General features: G+C 40.7%; 3 protein-coding genes across 4 annotated transcripts; 2 read left to right on the forward strand and 1 right to left on the reverse strand.

The window, feature by feature from the left end:
• Positions 1-622: 622 nt before the first annotated feature.
• LOC149378654 (Pentatricopeptide repeat (PPR) superfamily protein) lies at positions 623-3,165 on the forward strand. 2 transcript variants are annotated; one of them, XM_089604444.1, is made up of 3 exons: positions 623-853; positions 978-1,943; positions 2,235-3,163. In XM_089604444.1, the coding sequence occupies exons 2-3, from the start codon at positions 1,054-1,056 to the stop codon at positions 2,752-2,754; spliced, it is 1,410 nt and encodes a 469-aa protein (XP_089460570.1). In that variant the 5' UTR covers positions 623-853; positions 978-1,053; the 3' UTR covers positions 2,755-3,163. The 2 variants fall into 2 exon arrangements, with proteins under 2 accessions (XP_089460570.1, XP_089460569.1); XM_089604443.1 differs by having other exon boundaries at positions 623-1,943; positions 2,235-3,165.
• Positions 3,166-4,356: 1,191 nt separating this feature from the next.
• Positions 4,357-5,450, forward strand: LOC149378655 (uncharacterized). The gene is made up of 2 exons (XM_089602843.1): positions 4,357-4,528; positions 4,690-5,450. Exons 1-2 carry the CDS (start codon positions 4,357-4,359, stop codon positions 5,448-5,450), a joined length of 933 nt encoding a protein of 310 aa, XP_089458969.1.
• Positions 5,451-6,678: 1,228 nt separating this feature from the next.
• LOC149378656 (uncharacterized) lies at positions 6,679-10,791 on the reverse strand. Its single transcript, XM_089603039.1, has 8 exons — positions 10,368-10,791; positions 9,930-10,068; positions 9,770-9,849; positions 8,974-9,390; positions 8,142-8,681; positions 7,837-8,049; positions 7,571-7,723; positions 6,679-7,276 (listed from the first exon to the last, which is right to left on the reverse strand). The coding sequence occupies exons 1-8, from the start codon at positions 10,437-10,439 to the stop codon at positions 7,211-7,213; spliced, it is 1,680 nt and encodes a 559-aa protein (XP_089459165.1). The 5' UTR covers positions 10,440-10,791; the 3' UTR covers positions 6,679-7,210.
• Between the last annotated feature and the right edge of the window lie 9,610 nt (positions 10,792-20,401).

Raw genomic sequence — 20,401 nt, forward strand, 5'->3', positions numbered from 1 at the left:
ACTGCAGAAAATACCAAAAAAGATATTAAAATAAGAAAATAATCGGATTCCATCGGATTCAATCGAAACCTATCGGATATCGTTGAATTCATCGAAAATTGTCGAATTTTCATCGGAACGTGTCGGATCCCATCGGAAATCTTAAATTCTACCATATATCGGATCCTATTGGATTCTATAAAAAAATTAACCTAATTTAACCTTGAATTTCATCGGAAAAATTTGTTGAATTTCATTCTAAATTATCGAATTTCATCGGAAATAACGTAAAATTTCAAAAAATTTAACATAAATCGACCTACTTATTTGATTTTCCTCAAAATATATCACTAAGACTATAAAAAAAATGATTAAAGAAGCAAATTTACTCATTTTTTTTTACCGAATTCAACCAATTGTAAACACGAAATGAGGAGAGAACGAGAGAGAGTGAGAGAGATTGAATAAAATATGAATTATATGGGTTGAAATTATATTTTTTTTCAAAAATGGGTTAAAAATTTAATTTTAGATTAATTGAACTAATGAGTATATTTTGAAACTCAAATTTTGAGGTAAAATCTCTTTAGCTAATTACTCCTAAATTATAAATTAAATGTGGATGAATGTGGCATTTAAATAAGACAGGGATATGTTTTACATTTTCGCATTAGGGGTTTTAGCTGATCGGAGGTAGGCGAGTCTGCGTATTTGGCCCGGTGGCGGAACTGTATGCCCTCGCCGATTATTCTATCCGAATCTCATCTTCTTAGGCAACCCTAAATCATGGCTCTCTCAAACTTGAAGAAAATCACGCGCACATACCTTTCGTCTTCAACCCCAAAGCGTCTGCTTCTCTTCACCATCAACACAGGTCTTCCTTCTCAACCTCTCAGGCCCCCTTTCGATTCTCAAAGATTCACTCTTTTCAGAAATTCACGTTCTCCCAATTCAATTTGGTTATCGTTGATTGCGCAAAACCCCCTCATTTCATTCAGGATTAGCAACGCACGCAGGTTGTGCTGCGAACCGTGTGAGGTCACGAACGATGCGGAAAAGATATATAGAACCATAATGGAAATTAGCTCTTGTCCGTCTTCGAACCTTGAAGAAGCGTTGGACAGCCTCGTGGGCGTGGAAATCACCACCGAATTAGTGGCGGAGATTCTTCACCGTCTGCGCTTTGAGGAAAAGCTGGCATTCAGATTCTTCACCTGGGCGGGACGCCAGGACGGGTACGCCCACGAGGCTCGGGTGTACAGCGAGATGATCAACACGTTGTCCAACACCGTCCACAAGGCCAAGAGGTTCCGGCTCGTGTGCGATATGTTGGACTACATGAAGCGCAACGGAGCGAGGACCGTCCCAGCCGAAGCCTTGCTCGAGATCCTGAAGCGGTACTGCGAGAAGTACCTGAGGAGCGTGTGGAAGATCGCAAGAAGGAAGACGGCGCGGGTCACGACTCAGCCGCCAACCAGTGCGCTCAACTTGCTCCTCGAGTCGCTGTGCGACTGCGGGCTCGCCGAGGACGCCGAGAGGACGATGATGCGCATGGGCCAAATGGCGAGGCCCAACTTCAGGACTTACACCATCCTCTTCTATGGCTGGTGCAGGGTCAGAAGGCCGGCTGACACGGTCAGGGTCCTCGGCGAGATGACCAACAAGGGCTTCGAGCCCGACAACTTGATGTACACCGCGGCCATCGAAACGCTCTGCCTGCCCGGGATGGTGGACGCGGCGCTCAAGGTTTTCGAGTCCATGAGGAGACGCGGCGGGGCAGAATCTTCTCCCACCGCCAAGACCTATTCGCTCATCATCGCGGCCCTCATCAGGAACGATCGCACCGAGGACGCGGAGAAGTATCTAGGGCTCATGATGGCCGATGGATGCGTCCCCGACGTCCCGACCTACAAGGTGATCATCGAAGGGATGTGCTTGGCTGGGAAGATAGACATGGCTTACAGGTAAAGGTAGATATTTCGATTCACTTCAGGTAACCTTAAGTTCGAATTTTTGGACATAGAAAATCTATCGGAAAGCAAAATAAAAGTTCATTTTATTTTCCTTGTGCCTGGATTGAGGGAAACTCAAGAGTGTTTTTGTTGGGGAAATGTAAAACTAAAATTGGATTGTTTTATCAAAATTTCTTTGGTTTTCGACCACAATAGAGAATTTGGATTTTGCCTCACATTTATGCTTAAATTTTCTTTTTTCCGTCTTAAAATAAGTTAATGTGTATCTCTACTTGCTTACAGGTTCATGGAGGAAATGGGGAACAGAGGGTACCCGGCGGACATAGTGACATACAACTGTTTTCTGAAGGTGCTGTGCAACAACAAGAGATGCGAAGAGGCTCTCTGCCTCTTCAGGGCGATGGTCGAGAAGGGCTGCGAGCCGAGCATTCAGAGCTACAACATGCTGATCGTGATGTTCTTCGAGGCGGGCGATCCGGACGGTGCGATCGGGGTGTGGGACGTGATGCACCGGCGGGGCTGCCTGGCCGCAGTCGAAACTTACTGCAACATGATTGGCGGGTTTTTCAGGTGCGATAGGAGCAAGGACGCATGCAGTCTTGTGGAGGAGGTGGTGGAGAAGCGAATGAAGTTGCCGTACGACAGCTTCGAGTCCATTCTCGCACAGCTTTCTAAGACCGGGAATCTCCAAGCCATCCATGCCCTCTCCAAACACATGAGGAGGTTCTATAATCGCGCCATGGAAGTTCGTTTCAATCTCAACGAGCGGCGTATGAGAGTCAGGAGAGGAGATGCGGGCTAGTTATTAGTTATAGCTGGATTCGATTTGGTGGGAAGATTCAAATCCCGGTTTCAGACACAATTGGGATTTCATTTTCCTAGAGTCGATGCGTGACAGATGAAAACCTAAGCAAATTCCCACACGTGGAGAATTTCGATTGTGTCACTACTCTCTCCTCAAAAATTTCCTCAGACATCCAAGTACCATATAGAATCTTAATTTCCCATCACATTTTTTCTTTAAATTTGTTGGGGAATGGGCACTGATGATCACGATTCACGACGGTTACAAAAGCAACAATAGCGTCTCTGTTAGACGATAATAATAATAAGAATATAATAATAATAATAATTTACCAAACTGTGATTGCAACTGATTCGTCATTTGTGTTCTTTTAATGTATACATGGCTTGACATTGCTGGCTTAGGTTGTGATTAGTTAACCAAAATAATACTAATTTATTTATTATTTTTTTTAATCGAAAGCTGATAACACGCAAGAGACTAGTGTGTAAAATTTAATTCATTTTTTTTTTAATTTTTTGTTCAGAATGGTGTTGCTGTTTATAATCAAAGACTGTTTCCATCAAGTAAACATGCTGCGCTGGTTGATTCGCATAATTGCTCAAAGGTAGCATTGGTTGGCAATAATAATAATAATAATAATAATAAGATAAAATAGCGGCATAAATACCTAATGTTTTCGTGGTGTTACACTTATATACTCATTGTTTAAAATTGATGGGAGAAATACCTATTGTCAAGTATTTGTGTCTCCGTTGATACCATGGTCGTCAATTTGGATGTCAAAACACGTGTAAGACTGAGATGTGTTAAGATTTGAAAAACAATATTTCGGTAATAAAATGTTGGATTTTTTTTTATAATATTTTGAATAAAAAACGTAAAATAAATATAAATGAGATAAATAAAACATAAAACATAAAACAATAACACAGAGCGGTAAAAACAAATCAAAAGCAACTGACCCAAACGAACGAAAACCTAACCTTAACCTTCAAATTCGCCATGGAAGTAGAAGAGTTCGAACAGTTGACTGAGCAAGAAGCGGAGGAGGCGGGATTCGAACTACATGAGTCGGAGTACGAAGACGACAGAGATGACGAAGAAACATCTCTTCCACAGCAATGGTGGTGTGTCGTAACTGACATTTGCAACGAGGCTACAGTCGGTGATGACGGCTCTGATGGAGTTGGCGATGAGAGTGACCTCGACAGCATCTGTAGTGAAGACGAAGACCAAAGCAGGAGGAGGACCAAGAGAGAGTACAACCCACGCAGAAATCCCGCCGATTTTAGGTTCAAATTGGGTATGGAATTCCCTTCTATTGAGCACTTAAGAGAAGTACTTAGAGAAGAATTTATCAAGGGTGATCGAGAATTTCATTATGTGTTTGATGACAAGAGTAGACTAAGAGCAAAATGCTAGAGTCTTGGTTGCAAGTGGGTCTTATATGCAAAGGTCAATGGTTCGAACAAGAAGGCAGTGAGAGTGAACACATTGGTGGATACGCATAATTGTGGCATAGTTTTTGACAATAAGCATGTCACTAGTCGGTGGCTGTCCAAGTAATTTTTAGAGCAATTCAGGCTGAATCCGACCATGGATTACAGTTGCTTCAAGGAGATGGTTGCATCATCTAAGTTCAGCAACGTGTCTCAGAGTGCATTCTACAGGGCTAGGAATATGGCTAGAGACATGCTTGAGGGATCTGTGAAAGACCAATTTGCTGTGCTGGAGGATTATTGTAGGAAGTTGACAAGCAATAACCCAAGTATGTTTTATGACATGTTGTTTAATTATAGGTATGGATAAGAGGTTTTGGTGTATTGGTGAATGAACATAACTGATTTTTGGTGTATTTGAATTTGGTTTTGGTGTATTTGAATTTGGTATATTTGAATTGGTGTCTTGGTGAATGATCAATTTATGCAGGTACCACGGCTCTACTAAAGACTTCTCTTATTGATGGTAAGAGAGTCTTTGAGAGAGTATACGTATGCTTGACAGCATGTAAAGACGGGTTCAATAAGGGGTGCAGACCTGTGCTTGGTTTTGATGGCTGCTTTTTGAAGGGATACTGTAAAGGCATGTTACTTGCTGCTATCGGTATTGATGCCAACAACTCCCAATATCATGTTGCCTTCGCAGTAGTGGAGAAGGAGAACACAGCCACTTGGACATGGTTTATGCTGCTACTTCATGAAGATCTTAATGTCCAAAACACAACAGGATTCACTATGATGAGTGACAGACAAAAAGGACTAGAGAAGGCATTGACAAATGTGTTTCCAGGGGCGGAGTCTAGGTTCTGTGTCAGGCATCTACATTCCAATTTCAAGAAACAACACAGCGGGTTGCTTTTGAAACAAATGTTATGGGCGTGTGCACGTGCAACTACACAACCAGAGTTTGCCAAACAGATGAAGGAGCTTAAAGACGAAGACGAGACAGCACACGAGTGGTTATTGCAAAAACAGCCATCACAATGGACCAAGTCGCATTTCAGAGAGAGTGCGAAGTGTGACATGTTGTTGAATAACATGTGTGAGAGCTTCAATGCAGCGATAATGCCAGCTCGAGACAAGCCAATTGTGACCTTACTCGAGAGGATGAGATTCTGGCTTATGTGCCGTTTGAAAGTAAAAGAAATGAAGTTAAAAAATGGGTACATCCTGTTGGTCATAGGATTATGAAAATCATTGAGACTTATAAACGAACTACAATGCCTTCATGATAGAAGTCTCGATATCCTCGAAATCTTTAAGGCCTTCGTAGTCAGGATCGTTTTCATGACCTTCCTCGTTGAGGTTTTCGAGTTCTCAGTTAGAGATCCCTTTGGTGTGCATAGGTTATTTTGCAGCCAGTCGGCTACAGAACCTTGCACTTGTCGCCTTTAGTCGGTAAATATCCTCTTCCATCTCCATAATGCGTGCGTCCTGATTATCCGAAGATAGAGATGACGAGCGAGTCAAGCTCTCTTCGAGGAGCGACTCTTCATCGTGGAGACGTGAGAATAGGAAGAAAAGAAGATAAGCCTAGAGGGGCGCAGAGGCAGTACCTCTTGCGCGCACTCTGACGCTCAACATTAGTCTGATTGCTATGCTTGAGGTGGGGTGCTGATATTCATTAGTGAATATTTAGGAGATTGGAGGCTCGATTTAGAGGATATTCTGGGCTCCATTCTCGGCAGCGTTTCAGAACTCTAGATCGAGTAAGGAGATGAGAATTGTGCGTGTACCTTGGTCCCTCTGATGAGGGGTATTTATAGTGCTTAGGAGAACTACGAAGGAGCTCCTCAGCAAGGAGCACACGGCAAGCCTTGGCACGCGCGCACGCCTCATATGGGCAGTCGCGACGCACCAGATGGACGGCGCGCGGAAGGATTTTGGAGGGCTCACGCAAGGTGTGAGCGTGGGCTAAGGTTGGGTCCGTCCCGACTGGACTTTTTTGGGCTTTTAAGTGACCTGGCCCGTTGGGACTTCGGATTCGGAATCCGACGGAAGTCGCACGTGTAATTTAATGTTTCGGATTTTCTGAGAACCACCGACGACGACGACGACGATAATAATAATAATAATAATAATAAATAAACCCATGTAATTAATAAAATCAGATAACCATGCTGTTATGCTCAAGCTTCCATTCAAATTAGTAAACTAGTTAAAAATTGGGTAAAAGAGTGAAATGATTTATGGAAAAGCAGAGACCAAACAGCCAAACCCTTTGTGGGTCACAGTTCACACTGACTTTGATTCCCACAATGTCTTTTGTTCCATAGATTGAAAAATTTTCTGTTGCATGTGCTTTAATCCTCAACTCCAAATTTGGAATCCACATACCTTCATGCCACTTTCATTATCTTCAAATTAATAAGAGAAAGAAAAAGCAAATTCAATGAGATAATAAAAAAAAATAAAAAAATAAAAAACTACTTAACTCTTTCTTTATTGAGAGATTGTAGGAACATTTGAAAGTTTTAGGCAAATCACCACCACCACCCACTGACCAAACCTTTTGCCATTTTGCAATTTACAATTATACCCTTGCTCAGGCAAACATGTTTTTTGATTGAGATGGTGTGGGGGTTGCAAAATAAAAGGGATCAAACAACACTGACGCAAAGAATACCGGAAAACGACTAAACAAAAAAAAAGGCTACATAACATGTGGATAGACAAAAGAGATCTATCAAAATGACAATGAAGAAAAATAGAAGAAATAAAAATTCATATTGCTGTATCAAATGCCAGCCCCGTTCACCAAACACCAATCAGTGGCCGCACCAAAAAACTACTTCCCAAAAAACGTCATCATTTTTTTTCCCCTTCCTGTTAAGAAATGCTTAACACTTTTTTTTTTCTTTCCTTTTTTGGTATATTTTTCAGATATTGGTTTTTTTCAACGGCTAAACAGCACATGTCATGAGCTTCACACCGTCAACTAAAGCTGTTCTTCAGGCTTTCTTCACCGTAGATAAATTTATCCCCTGTATACCAGTGGTCAGTTCATCCACTTTCACCTGCAAAATAAACAGCCAATTAATAATAATATCGTTTTCAAATCAGAGTACAACAGTGTACATTATTCACTGTCCCAAGAGAGGAATAGAATAAAGCTTTGTTTATTCAGTGGCATAACAATTTCCACTTCGCTACTTGTAGTTTAAGAACCATTTTGCTTTATTCTTCAAGATTAGTAATATGGATAGAATACAAAGAATAATTAAGAGCCAAATGATAACAATATTCCTAACCTTGTATCAGTCAACTATTGTATTATTTAATAAAAAGAAAAAGAAAATGAAATAAGAAACCTGAAGATCATGATGGTCCACAGATTGCCTCAGCCTCTTCTCTTGCATAATTTTCTGACGGTTCTCGTAAAAATCGAAATCATCTAGTATTGACGTGGCTGATGTATAATTTTTGAAAACATTCAGCACGTCGATACCTTGATGGAATTTCACCTGTAAATAATAAAAGGTAAAACACATGCTCAGTGGGTCAGAGTGAACATATTCATTAACAAGAAAGTATTGATAATAAAAATAATAATTCCATAAATAAATAAATAAATCACCTCCTGAGTGTCTCTACTATTGGTCACGGGCTTGTTCTCATTGTTGTGGAGAATTACATGTCTCAACTGTGAATTTGGGATATCTTTGATGATGTGCCATTTGACCGGAAAATAACCGTTCCACTTGCTCTGCTGCCAAAAATCCATGCTCTTGCTGAAATCAACTTGGCCGGTCATTTCAGCTACCCCGCAAAACTGCCCACTTGCATTTACCTGAAGCCCACACAATTTTTAACATTAAAGATTTTAAGACTTTTTACCATCGTAACGGTTGTGCCACTATTGAGTACACGTATAATTCATACCGAAAAGAAGAGGAAGATGGGACATTTTGTGCCAGTCCCGGCCATCTTATCTTGTGCCTCCTGAAAAGCAATACTAAGCCTCTTGTTCCCGTTAGGCGTGCTAGCCCACACGTTGTACTTGATGCTCTTGTGGATATCGTCTTCACTGTAAGACTTGATCACAAAGAAGAGCGCGTGATCGTAATTTGTCGAGAATTCTGCGAGGTTGTATTGCTCCCTCTTGACTTGAGAAGTTATTTCAGCGCCACCCTTCTCATCATCTGAGGACTTCGATTCTGTAGAGTTGACTTCGGAACCGTTTACGTTGAGTGTTACCGGACCATGGCTCTTCTCGTTCACCATTTTGGCATTCTGAACGAGGTAACTTCTCGCTTTCGGCTTCTCGAGGCCGACCAATCCCTTTGCGCTCGGTTTCGAAGAAACCGAGTTGTTTGAGTAGAGAAGACCGCTGCTTCCTTGGTTATGGTATGGAAATTTCGCCACACCGTAGTAGCCTTGAGCGGCTAAATCGGACTGGAAAGACGATACATGTGATGAGGCCTGAAATAGGAAAAGTGTAAGTTAATAATTTCATTTATTTTGTCTTGTTTTAAATGAGTCATCAAAAGGGTCATTCAGATTTATGAGAAGAATTGTTCAGTTTTTTTTTTTTTTTTTAATCTTCTTAGTGGTGGAGCAATGTAACAAGACTGCTTCACCTCTCAAATCGTGAACCGAGTATACCAATAACATTATCGATCCGCGTCTTATCATATCAGCAAACTTGCTCTTGAATACGATAACTTGGTGACAATGGAAGGAACAAAAGCACAAGCATATGGACAAAGTTTACCTTGTTTAATGGTTTCTGCTTCTTTTCGTTTTGCGAAATAACTTCCAAAGAAAGATTCGAAGGGTTCGAGAGTTTAGAAGGCTTAGCTGCCACATTGGTGCTGGCAGTAGTGGAGGAATAATTAGGTTTCGAAGGCGTCGTTCCCAAAACTCCGACAAACCCATTTCCGAATCCCGGGTCTCCGAAAAGAAGATTTGAAGTGTTCCAGAAATAGGGCGTTTGAACCAAGTCTCCATTAGGGAGAGAAGCCAGGCTGTACTCGGACGACTGAAACACGGGGCTCGAAGGATACAGTTGCTGACCAACGTATTGACTGTCGACGCTGATCGGACTCACAGGCATGTACGATGTATACGAATCATACCCGGAGTAGACACCTGGCATCATGTAGATGATCGATCCATCTGTCTGCACAACCTGGCAACAGGAAGACGAGCACACAAACGAGAATTGAGAATAATTAGTAATATGATAGTCTATAAATAGTAGGCATGTAGAAATAACCATCTGAGGAGGGAAGTAATAAATTAGAGAGAGGCTTAGGCTTTTGGGGGAGAGTTCCAGATCTCTCAAATACCCGTTTACGTCTTTCACATCGTTTCATCATTGAAGAATGTCAAAGGTTCTTATCAGTATTATTGAAACAACACCCAAAGGCTAGATTCAATACAAATCAGCTCACCTAAGGGAAGGCAAAATCTACAGATTTTTTCTTCTTCTGATGAATTGGGTAAATTGAATTACACAAACATAACTAAAACCTAATCAATTTAGAGAAAAGCCTGAAGAGGCTTACAGGGTATTGAGAGTCGATTGCGTTCCCGGCAACGTAATATCCTTGGTTGTAAAAGTCTCCTCCAACAGAAGCATCATAACCTGAAAAAAAAATATTACATAGTCAAATAAAAGAAATGAAAATTCCTAATAAAGTAGTCGTGTGAAAGCTGAACCAATACCAGGATAATAATAGCTGTAAGAAGGTGTTGTCGGATAGGTTGCCGGAGCTCGATCGGCCACCGCCTGAGAGCGATTCTGATGACCGTTTGCCGTTGATTCTGCATGATATTCTGATGGACTTCCTTGCTTTGAAGCACCCTATAAAAATAAATATAAAAATTACATAGAAAAAAAATAAAAACCAATACCCACATATTTTCACATACTAAAAAAAAATAACCAAAAGCCATGTATGCTTGTTATCTTTTGACCACAAAACCCACGAACAGAAGAGCTCCAAGGATTAGTCAACACCATTATATCCACGGATTGTGTTTCTCTTATACATATGAAGACATCAAAAATCTTGTGTATGGATTAGAGAAGAAAAGAAAGCTAGATGAACATAAATAGAGATATGTTATCACCAAAAAAAAAAAAGGAATATAAATAAGGACCTGAAGTGGGTCAAGTCTGACACTTTGTTTATTCTCTTTTTGTTCTTCTCGTTGGCCCTGGGAAGCAGCCATGTTATGAGTATGTTCCAGAAATGGAGAGTATAATACAACCAAAGCAACCCCAGAGATACGGATATTACTCGAAAGAAAACAAAATAAATAGTTCAGAGAAAACTCATGCTTAATTTTTTGTTTTTTTCTTTCGGTGTGTGTGCTTATCTTATGTAAAGTCACAAACTGTATTAGTCTGGTTGTCTGGGATTGTAGGGACTAAGAAATTGAGGAGGTGAGATTTGACCAGAGGAAGACAGGGAGAAAGAGAGAGATGGTTAAGGAATTAGAGAGAAGAAGAAAAGCAAAATGAGAATGGAAAAGCAGAGAGAGAAAGAGAGAGCTCAAGCGTCACCACAAAACTATTTAAATTTGACTTGTTTTTTATTTGGCCATTTAATTAGTCTTGAAGAAGCTTTGTTTTGTTTTTTTTTTTGGCTTGGAAGAAACTTTTAGTTTGTTACTTTGTTTACAGCGAAATTCAAATAAGAAAATTTCATTTCCATGGGTTTATTTTTATATTACTCATTTGAAAACTAATTTGTGTCGTTATTTATATAAAAACAGAATAGAAAAGATGACGGTGGTGAGGCTTCCACGTTTGTGAAGTCCATGCCCTGCCCTTTATCATATTTTTTTTTTCTTTTTCTTTTTGTACATATATTTTTGAAATCTTCCTACTTGCTTTCTAGAAACCGTAGCGTTCCCCATAGAGAGGATAGCACAAGATCTTTCTGGTTTATTTAAATATATATACATTTTTTAAGTTAATTTACATATTCTGTGTGCACGTAACTAATTAAAAAATAATTGCAAGAATTTTAGATCATAAAATTTCTTAACAGAATTTCCTATTATTAATCACAGACTTCTATTTCGAAAATCCGTATTTGAGTAAGACAAAATAGGTGAAACTCATTTGTAATTTGTTTTCCCCTATTTAATAGCAAAACTAAAAAAAAAAATGAATTATAATTCCCATATGATGAAAAAAGTAAAATGTCTTGCGAAGGAAATGTTCAATTTGACCGCTTTACATTGCGAGATGGCATAAAATGAAATAATCGGGATTCGCAAATAACCGGTCAAACTGCTAGACTAGCTAAAGTAGTTATAAACCTCGTTAGCAAAACGGGTCTTGTAGAATTTCCATCTATTCCAATATCCAGGAAAAAAAAAGGGGGATCCATTTATAACCATATCTCAGTTGGATTAACGGATGGTTCGTTCAAGTGGAAATGATACCTGAATGCATAAGTTGTTAGAAGGACTTCTACTATACATATAGAAATAGTATATCACCTAATTAACTTATTTCCCATACGAGCAAAAAATAAAATTAAGGAACACGCCAATATTGAAAAAAAATAATTAATGTTGATGTCAGATTCGGTCACTCCACAATCACGAAAACTATTGTCGCTCGTTTCCAGACAACGATTTAGAGGCTTTGAATGGTTTGACCCAAGACCAGACCAAGTGGTCGCGGTCGAGTCTGAGCGTCTTGAGCTCAGTATCCCGAGTCCTCCCTAGCCGTGATTGGCCTTTCTCATTCTTCATCTATCCTAAAAGAAATGGAAATAATGAACTACAAAGGGGAAACAGAGGGGTTGCCTATGTTTACCTCTCCGACGCTCAACATTAGTAGGATTGAGGTGAGAGGTAAAGGTTTAGAGTGTTTAGAGGCCAAAGATGAGTGAAACGAGTAACTCGAAGGTTCGATAGCGTTTCTGGACTCAAATTCGGATACCTTTTAAATAGAGTCGAGGCCTCTATTTATAGCTGTGGTGGTCGTGTGCATGAAGTCAGGGAGACGGCCGGACAGCCCATGACCATGCGCAACCGGCCATCTGTGTCAAGACATGGCCGTCCAGCCGTGTCACCGTGTGGCCAACCGACCATATCATTGTGTGACCGCCTAGCCGCGTCACTGTGTGACCGCCCAGCCATGTCAACATGTGACCGCCCAGCTGTGTCACCGGGTGACAGGCCGGCTGTGTCAACACATGACCGTCCAGTCGTGTTGTCGTGTGACCGGTCGATTGCATCATCATGTGGCCGTGGCGCGTGGCCGTCCAGTCGTGCTGTTGTGCGACTGTTCAGCCCAATCACTCGAGCTGCATCCTCTCAAGTGGGCCCACCTCAAGTAGATCCGGCGTCCAATTTTCACTATGATAAATAACACTTTTGGATGCGACTTTTGTTGCATCCAAATGTCAAAAAGTCGCATCCAGTGGTTAACATGGATGCGACATTAGATGCGACAAAGTCGCATCCAATAGTCCGCATCTGTTGACCTTGGATGCGACTACTCGCATCCAAAAGTCCATATTTTTTATGCGCGTTTTTGGATGCGACAAGTCGCATTCATTAATTATCTCATAAAAAACTATTCCTCCATATTTACTTTTGCAGGATATTAGACTATTTGGTGTTGTTCTTGCCAAAAGGTGGGAAATTTTTGGATGCGACAACAGTCTTTTCCGCGTTTTGGCGGGCAGAGTATTGGATACGACTTGTTGCATCAAATTTTATAGTTATTTTTCAAAAAAAATTAATTAATATTTACTAAATAAATAACTATCAGAGTAGAAATTCGAATTAGAAAATAAATTTCTTATAAAACGTAATAGAAAATATTTTAAATTCAAGATATTTTGTATTAGTTACGTTTTGTTTAGTAACAATAAATATACAATTATTTCTTTCGCGCTTGATACCACTCTTCCATTGTGACAGATCATCTTCCGCCTCTGCCTCGGGATGCATTGCTGCCTCCTCTTGTGATGCTACCACTAGGACGCTCTCGCTGGAACTCTATAGAAGCCGGTGTATGGTCATAAGCCCAGGTAGCTGGTCGCAGCATAGTTTGATGCTGCAGTGTCGAAGGCAATGACTGACTCGGTCTCATGCTCAGTGTGAGCTCAAAGATCTGTCGCTACATCTACTCCATCGTGGCATGCGGGGCTTACACCGTTGACTGCAAGTCGCTAACAGCTGGATCGTGTTGAGAGTGATAAGACGAACCTCATGAAGAGCTAGCATCTTGAGCTGTAGCGAGGAACAAAGCTCCCATAGAGATTGAGGGACCTATCTCAGTTTCCCAATCTCGACACTGCTTGAGAATTATACGCACCCTGCATGCTCTAGGTCATCGATGTCTACCTTTGCGCCTTCTTCCGCCGCTTGCCGCTGAATATCCGTTATTTGACTTTGGATTTGTTCATTTACAAATGTGATAAAAAAACAATAAAGAATATCAACTAATAATTAATACGTAATTAACATGATTAAATTAATGCAACATTACAACTTACATACACTACTAGAAATTAACGTATTGGGTGCGGAAGGGTATTAGGTGCGACATGTCGCACCTAATAGTCGCACCTAAGCTACCATTAGGTGCGACATGTCGCACCAGATAGTCCTCCAAAAGACTAAAAACTTCGCTGATGTTTAGTGGTATTCGGTGCGACTTTGTCGCACCTGATACCCATCTGTCGCACCTGATACGTTTGGGTGCGACATATGTCGCACCTAATACCTTTAGGTGCGACTAATGTCGCACCTAATGGGTTTATAGAAGACTTTCGCGGCTTCTGTTGTCCAGTTGTCGTGCGTAGCTCAAGGTCCCATCTTCCCTCATATGCAAGTATTAATAAATATATGCGCAACGTGTTAATGTATACCTACTAGATATTGCAATTACAATTTAACGAATCAACAACTTACTTGCATCCGACGACGAGCCAAGAAAGATATCGACCCCTATCGAATCTTTGTCTTCTTCTTCTTCTTAGTTTCTTTGCGGCATTCAAACTCTTTGTGCAAAACGTAAATCAAGTAAATTCGAGCTCTTAGAAGATAACAGTTTCTTTAAAAATATTACCTTAAACTCTTCTATATCAAACCTCTCTATTGCCTTCTCCCAATCAGTGTGACTCACGCCCTTTGGTGTTTCTTATTTGACGAGATCTTTTTGGTCGCAAAATTTGAGTCTAAACTTCCAACACTAATTTTGACATTGCATTACGAAAAATTTGTTTTGCATCGCGAATGATAGTTGTTGTCGGTCGTTTTTCGAAAAACCCAAAACATCGAGAAGACACGCCGCTCAAGGGGCCGAAGGTCAGGCCGGAGGTCCAAGAGAGCGGCAGGCCATCTGCCACGATTCGACTGACAAGTCCTCGTGTCAAACTTTCAGCTCCTCGAGTGGAGTTATCCTCCTCGAGTCGAGCCTTTCTCCTCGAGTCGAGCTTCCTCCTCGAGTAGAATTACATGTCCACGAGTCGATTGACGAGTCCTCGAGTCGACCTTAATTCCTCGAGTAGAGAATTTTATATTTCACGCGACTTGCCTGAAATCCCGAGCCCCGAAGGCCCAACAGGCCGGGTCACCAAAGATCACTAAGGTCCACAAGCGGCCGATGAGACAGACCGCGCACCGCGTGGTCCACAAAAATGGACGCGCGCCAGGCAGGCGTGCGCCGTGCCAGTGTAGTCATGCGCCGCACCAAGAAAGCCGCGCGAGTGCGCGTGCCGTCCTGTAAGCGAAGCGCGCACGCATCGCGCACGGCGCGCCGCACCAGGCAGGCCGCGCGCTGCGCCAAGATGCACTCGCGCCGTGTGCGCGTTGCGCTCATCTTCTTGGCGAAGCACGCTCCTCCTCGAGGAGAGCGCGCTCCCCAGTCCTACATGGACAAAATACAAGCCTTTTAAGGCTCTCCAACTACTATAAATACCCCCTCTCATTGAGGGGAAATCCATCCCATTCATTCTCAAGAAACTTGAGTCTTCTCCCTGCTTCTTTGGATGCCATCCTTGGCCTGAAGCGGATTCTCCTCGATTTCTCATTCTCACAGATTCCGAAGTGCTCCCGGGGACTCTCGAGTGCTACCTCTCTCGATCGAGCGACTAATCCTGAGCCCACGAGTGCTCCTGCGGTTTTTGATTGAAAATTGCCTACGCATCTAGCACACTAGACGCGTCCACCATTTCCAACAGGAAATCGCTTACGCGTCCTGCATTTCCGACTGGAAATCGCCTATGCGTCCGAAACCTCCGCCACGACAAGGAACTCTTGACATAGAGTCTCCCACGCCTCCAAAGGAGAGAAAACACACATTCTCTCTCGGGTCACTTGATCCTAAAGAACTGAGGCGTCGTCGAGGACTCCTCTGCGCTCTGCCTCCTCTGTCGAGCACACCCTCCAGACTCCGCGTCTCATACAACGTTACAAACTCATTGAACTACGTTCTGACCTGATCCCTATTCACAAGGGTACGTAGGTAGCCTACAACAAAAGGCACGGTCACTCCCCCCATTCACCCCTTCTCACATCAGAGAAACCCTCCGACTAGAGGAAACCCAACTCGAGACTTTCGAGTTCACACCTTTGGCTCGGGTTCAGCCACTTGGTCTGGCCTTGCGTCGAACTGCCCGAAGCTTTTAATAGTTGTTCATTTTCGTGCGACAAAATTTTGGCGCTAGAAGGAAGGGACTTCTCGACTTATACAGCCGGAAATCCCTTATATCCATCTTCTTCTTCTCTTCTGATAACTCGACTTTCTCGGACTCAAGAAAAGATGAGTAATCAACCATCCATACGTTCTGAGGGTGCTAATAACCCCGATTACGCTACTGGGACCAAAAAATATTTCTTGCATTCCCGAGCGCATGGTGACAAAGATTCGTTCCATGAAGAGAGCTTGATCCGCTCAACATATCCATCTCCAGATAGCATGGGCAATCACATCATGGAGCTGGCGATTCCCATAATCTGGTGAGGAAATAACTGCTAAAAGGTAAAATTGTAATTTTTAAATCCTGTCTAGCTGATGATATTCATGAAGGGTAAACATAGATAATATTAAGTGGATCCACTCATCACAATGAAGTTGAATTTTTAAGTAGAAAATAAATTCATTTGAACCGAGAGATTCTCAGTGTCAACTCTTTAGTGGAGTCAGTTGACATTAAGCTAAACTTGGAAAAGGTTTGTGAACTTTTGAGTCCAAGTATGTTAGCTCAAGCTTTGTTCATTTTGATCCATGAGGTCACTGTCACAAGTCATTTCAAGTAGGATTAGTTAAACTAGAAGCTAAGTCAAAACAAGAACTAGACAAGTTTTACGAAAATTGTCTAAAGGGTATTTTTGTCTTTTTGGACATAGGATGAAATGAATGTTGGTAAATATGTTTTTTGACATTGTCATATGATGACAATGAATTTATCCACACGGCCAACTTAAAGAATTTGGGCCTTGAGTATTAATTTCATTTCATGGAATTTTACTTGAAAATGGGCTTTGCTTATGTTGTCATGAACAAATGAAGAAGCATCTAGAAGCTCCTTCTAGATGGTCTTGCACTTCTAACCCAAGGAAAGAGAGACTAATTTTGTGCATTGATGTATGAAGATACTTGACAAAAGAAAAAGAGAAAACAAATTTCCTCTAGACGTAAAGAGGATTGGCGGCCAAGGCAAGAGAGGAAGCAAAAGAGGAAACAAATCCAAGGCCTTCTAGAAGCTTACTTGGCCGTGTGACATGACGAAGGGACGACAAATATTTTCTCATGAATATGTGATATTCTATAGAAAAGAGGAAACTACCTTTTGAAGGTAATCCTCCTCCTATAAATACCCCACCTCATTCTCATTGTTTCTCATCCCACAATTTTAGAGATTGAGAGATTCTCTCTCTAGACCTTGTGGCCGTCTCTCTCTCTCTCTCTCTCTCTCTCTCTCTCTCTCTCTCTCTCTCTCTCTATCTCTCGCTCTAACTCCTTTTGTTTTTGTTTTGGCACCTAGGTCCACATTTGACCTAGCGTTTTGTTTTAGCTCTTCGACTCTAAGACTTGTTCTTGAGTCGTCGTGTTTAAAAGTGCCCACACACTAATTCCTTCTTACCTCGAGTTATGTGATAGAAACCTTTGTGGTTACTCGAATTCCCGAAGAACGAAGAAAGATGAGCTGCGTGGGGTGACGACCGATTCAACTTCCACAAGTTTCTCAACGATCAATCTACATAAAGGTTAGTAAACGTGTAATTGCGCGTATATAGTTTTAATTTAAAAATAACATGTGCTTGCTCTTTGTCTAGGTTAGTAAAAATCGTTTTTACTTGTTAAAGAAAATTTTTATTTTCCGCCGCTTGCTAGAAGCATTAATTTTTTCCTTAATCCTAGATAAATTCCAACAAATGGTAGCAGAGCTATGGTCAAAGTTAAGCATGTACATGTGATTAAAACTATGAGCTTGAAAATCGTTATCGAAAGATTACTCGTTTTTTGTCAAGTTATAATTGTTTCTTAGATTTTTTTTAAAATTTATTGCTCATGTCTTTAAATTAAAAATCATGTTGATTTTCTATGACCTTGGGATGTTATTAAAGCACATTAGAATCAGTTCTAAAATTTTTTAGTTTTTTTATAATGAAAAACGTGTTTTATTAAGTTTGAGAAATTTCGGGTAATTTCATGACTAGTTTTATTGTATTGCTAGTTTTGTTTGTTTACTCGTTTCGTTTTATGTTTGTTGTTATTTACTTTTATACTATGTTATTATCATGTTAATAAAACACATATGAAAGCTTTAACAGCTCTCTAAAACGTTTCGGTAAGCGGCGGAATTTTAAAAATTTTCTTTTACAAGTAAAACAGTTTTTACTAACCTAGACAAGTGCAAGTACATGTAATTAAAAACTAATATGAGCTAGAAGTTTACTAACCTTTCTTGAAGCTTGAACTTTGAAGAAGCTTTTGGAAAGTTTGCAACGCTCGTCTCCCCTCGCAGCACGTCTCTCTTTCTTTCCTCGGCACCTCGAGCAACCACGAAAGTTTCTATCACTAAATCACTCGAAATAAAGGAATTAGTGAGTGGGCACTTTTAAACACTACGACTTAAGAACGAGTCTTGAAGTCGCAGAGCTAAACACTAGGTCGAGTGAGGACCTAGGTGCCAAAACAAGAAAAATCGAAAATAAACTAGAGAGAGAGAGGAGTTTCGGCCAAAGTTCTAGAGAGAGAGTCTCTCAAATCTCTTAAACTTGGATGAATGAAATGCGAGGAAATGAGGCTCCTATTTATAGGACAGGTCTCACCTTCAATAAGGTAGTTTCCTCTTCTATAGAATATCACATATTCATGAGCCAATTTCCTCTTTTTCCCTTTGAGATACTCGGCCAAGGATGCCTTCTAGAAGGCTTGGATTTGTTTCCATTTTTGTTCCTTGCCTTCCTTTTTCTCAACTTGGCCGATTCCCTACAAGCATGTGTGTGAAATTTGTTTCCTCTTTTTCTTTTGGCAAGTATCTAAATACATTTATGCACAAAATAAACTCTCCTATTTCTCTATAGGGTAGGCGCCCAACATGTCTCTAGAAGGAGCTTCTAGAAGCTTCTTCATTTATTCATGAGAACATGAAAAAGGCCCATTAAGAATTTTCAATAAAACTCTTATGAAATGAAATTAATTCACGAGGCCCAATGATCAAGTCATGGCCGAGTGACATTAAGTCATCAAATGAACTTGTCAAAAAATTTATTGACACTCATTTCATCCTTTGTCTCAAACGACAAAAATACCCTTTTAACTATTTTCGTTCTTGTTTTGACTTAGCTTCCAGTTTAACTATTCCTATCGATGTGATTCGTGACAGTGACCTCATGGACCCAAATGAACAAAGCTTGAGCTAAACACTTGGACTCAAAAGTTCACAAACCTTTTCCAAGTTTAGCTTAATGCCAACTGACTCCACTAAAGAGCTGACACTGAAAATCTCTCGGTTCAAATGAATTTATTTTCTACTCAAGAATTCGACCTAATTATGATGAGCGGATCCACTGAATATTATCTATGTTTACCCTTCATGAATGTCATCAGCTAGTCGGGATTTACTAAATTACCATTTTACCCTTCTAGCTGTTATTTCCTCAACTCCTTTGTCGCTTGTGAATAAGTTAGAAACAATGTATTGACGAGGAGTTAACAAGTCACATTGTTTCATCTAAAAGAGTCAGGACTCAATTTGGACACTGGCCAGTTCATTTATTCACACTCCAAGGAACAAAGCATGAGGTGACATGCATTGCATTTCAGCAATCTTGTACATGAATTCCATATCTATGAGAACTTCACAAAGTTACTCATGACATACTCACAACTTAGTACTTCACCAATAGGCCCTGTTCGGAATCACATAGGGAGTCCGAACTCTGACTTTCTCAAATGAGAATACTAAGGTGTGAAATGACATGTCTCATTTCAGGATTAAGGTAAGCATGATGCAATTCATACATAGTGACTTCGAGACATAAGAGGTTAAATAGTTTGTTCTTATCTTGTCTCTAGAAGTGCACTGGTCAATTCAGTACCTTCGGAAGATACCTAGAAGAACTATAGAGTCTCCAACTCTCAATGCCTCATAACCAGACATCATAGATTCTTCTAACAATCGTACTGAGGTCAATAGTCCTTTGACCCTTAGATTGCGAATATATCGTTTTAAGCAAACTACGAAGAGTTTGTTCATGCAAATCTACATTTGTCTCTTCGTAAGTTGTTTAGTTTGTTTATGGACTAAAAGACTAAGGTTTTATCATAAAGCTTCAAACAAAGAAAGAATGAATGAACGTTTCAACTTTATATTAATGAATAAGCAATTACAAGCAAGAGTTTTCGTAAGACTATATGACATCAAATGCACATAAATAGACACTACTACTCTTCTTGTGGGCACCATTGACAACACCGTTACACTCGATTCTTTTGCACTCAAATCCGGACTTTAATTATTTCCAGTTTTCTTCGAGCTCGAGAAAAACCTACGGTAAAAGTGGCATAACTCTCTGCTCAGAATTTGAAATTTAATGATTCTTGAATCAAATTAAAGGTCTGTTTGTTCTCTTTCTAATTCCATTAGGTTTAAGTCAAAAGGATGTCGGAGCCGCTAGTTATGGCAATTTTACTCTGAGCTGCGCGG

The sequence above is a fragment of the Urtica dioica genome, chromosome 12 (assembly GCF_054948205.1).
Source record: "Urtica dioica subsp. dioica isolate 48M chromosome 12, U.dioica_male_clone48M_v1_H2, whole genome shotgun sequence".
Lineage (NCBI taxonomy): Eukaryota > Viridiplantae > Streptophyta > Magnoliopsida > Rosales > Urticaceae > Urtica > Urtica dioica.

Excerpts from the sequence above, each read along its gene's own strand:
- LOC149378655 (XM_089602843.1), top strand. The coding sequence starts at position 4,357 with ATGGATTACAGTTGCTTCAAGGAGATGGTTGCATCATCTAAGTTCAGC. Across the intron at positions 4,529-4,689 it reads GTTGACAAGCAATAACCCAA|GTACCACGGCTCTACTAAAG; the intron begins GTATGTTTTATG and ends CAATTTATGCAG.
- LOC149378656 (XM_089603039.1), bottom strand. The coding sequence starts at position 10,439 with ATGGCTGCTTCCCAGGGCCAACGAGAAGAACAAAAAGAGAATAAACAA. Across the intron at positions 8,682-8,973 it reads AGCAGAAACCATTAAACAAG|GCCTCATCACATGTATCGTC; the intron begins GTAAACTTTGTC and ends TTCCTATTTCAG. Across the intron at positions 8,050-8,141 it reads CCATCTTCCTCTTCTTTTCG|GTAAATGCAAGTGGGCAGTT; the intron begins GTATGAATTATA and ends TGTGGGCTTCAG.
- LOC149378654 (XM_089604443.1), top strand. The coding sequence starts at position 766 with ATGGCTCTCTCAAACTTGAAGAAAATCACGCGCACATACCTTTCGTCT. Across the intron at positions 1,944-2,234 it reads AAGATAGACATGGCTTACAG|GTTCATGGAGGAAATGGGGA; the intron begins GTAAAGGTAGAT and ends ACTTGCTTACAG.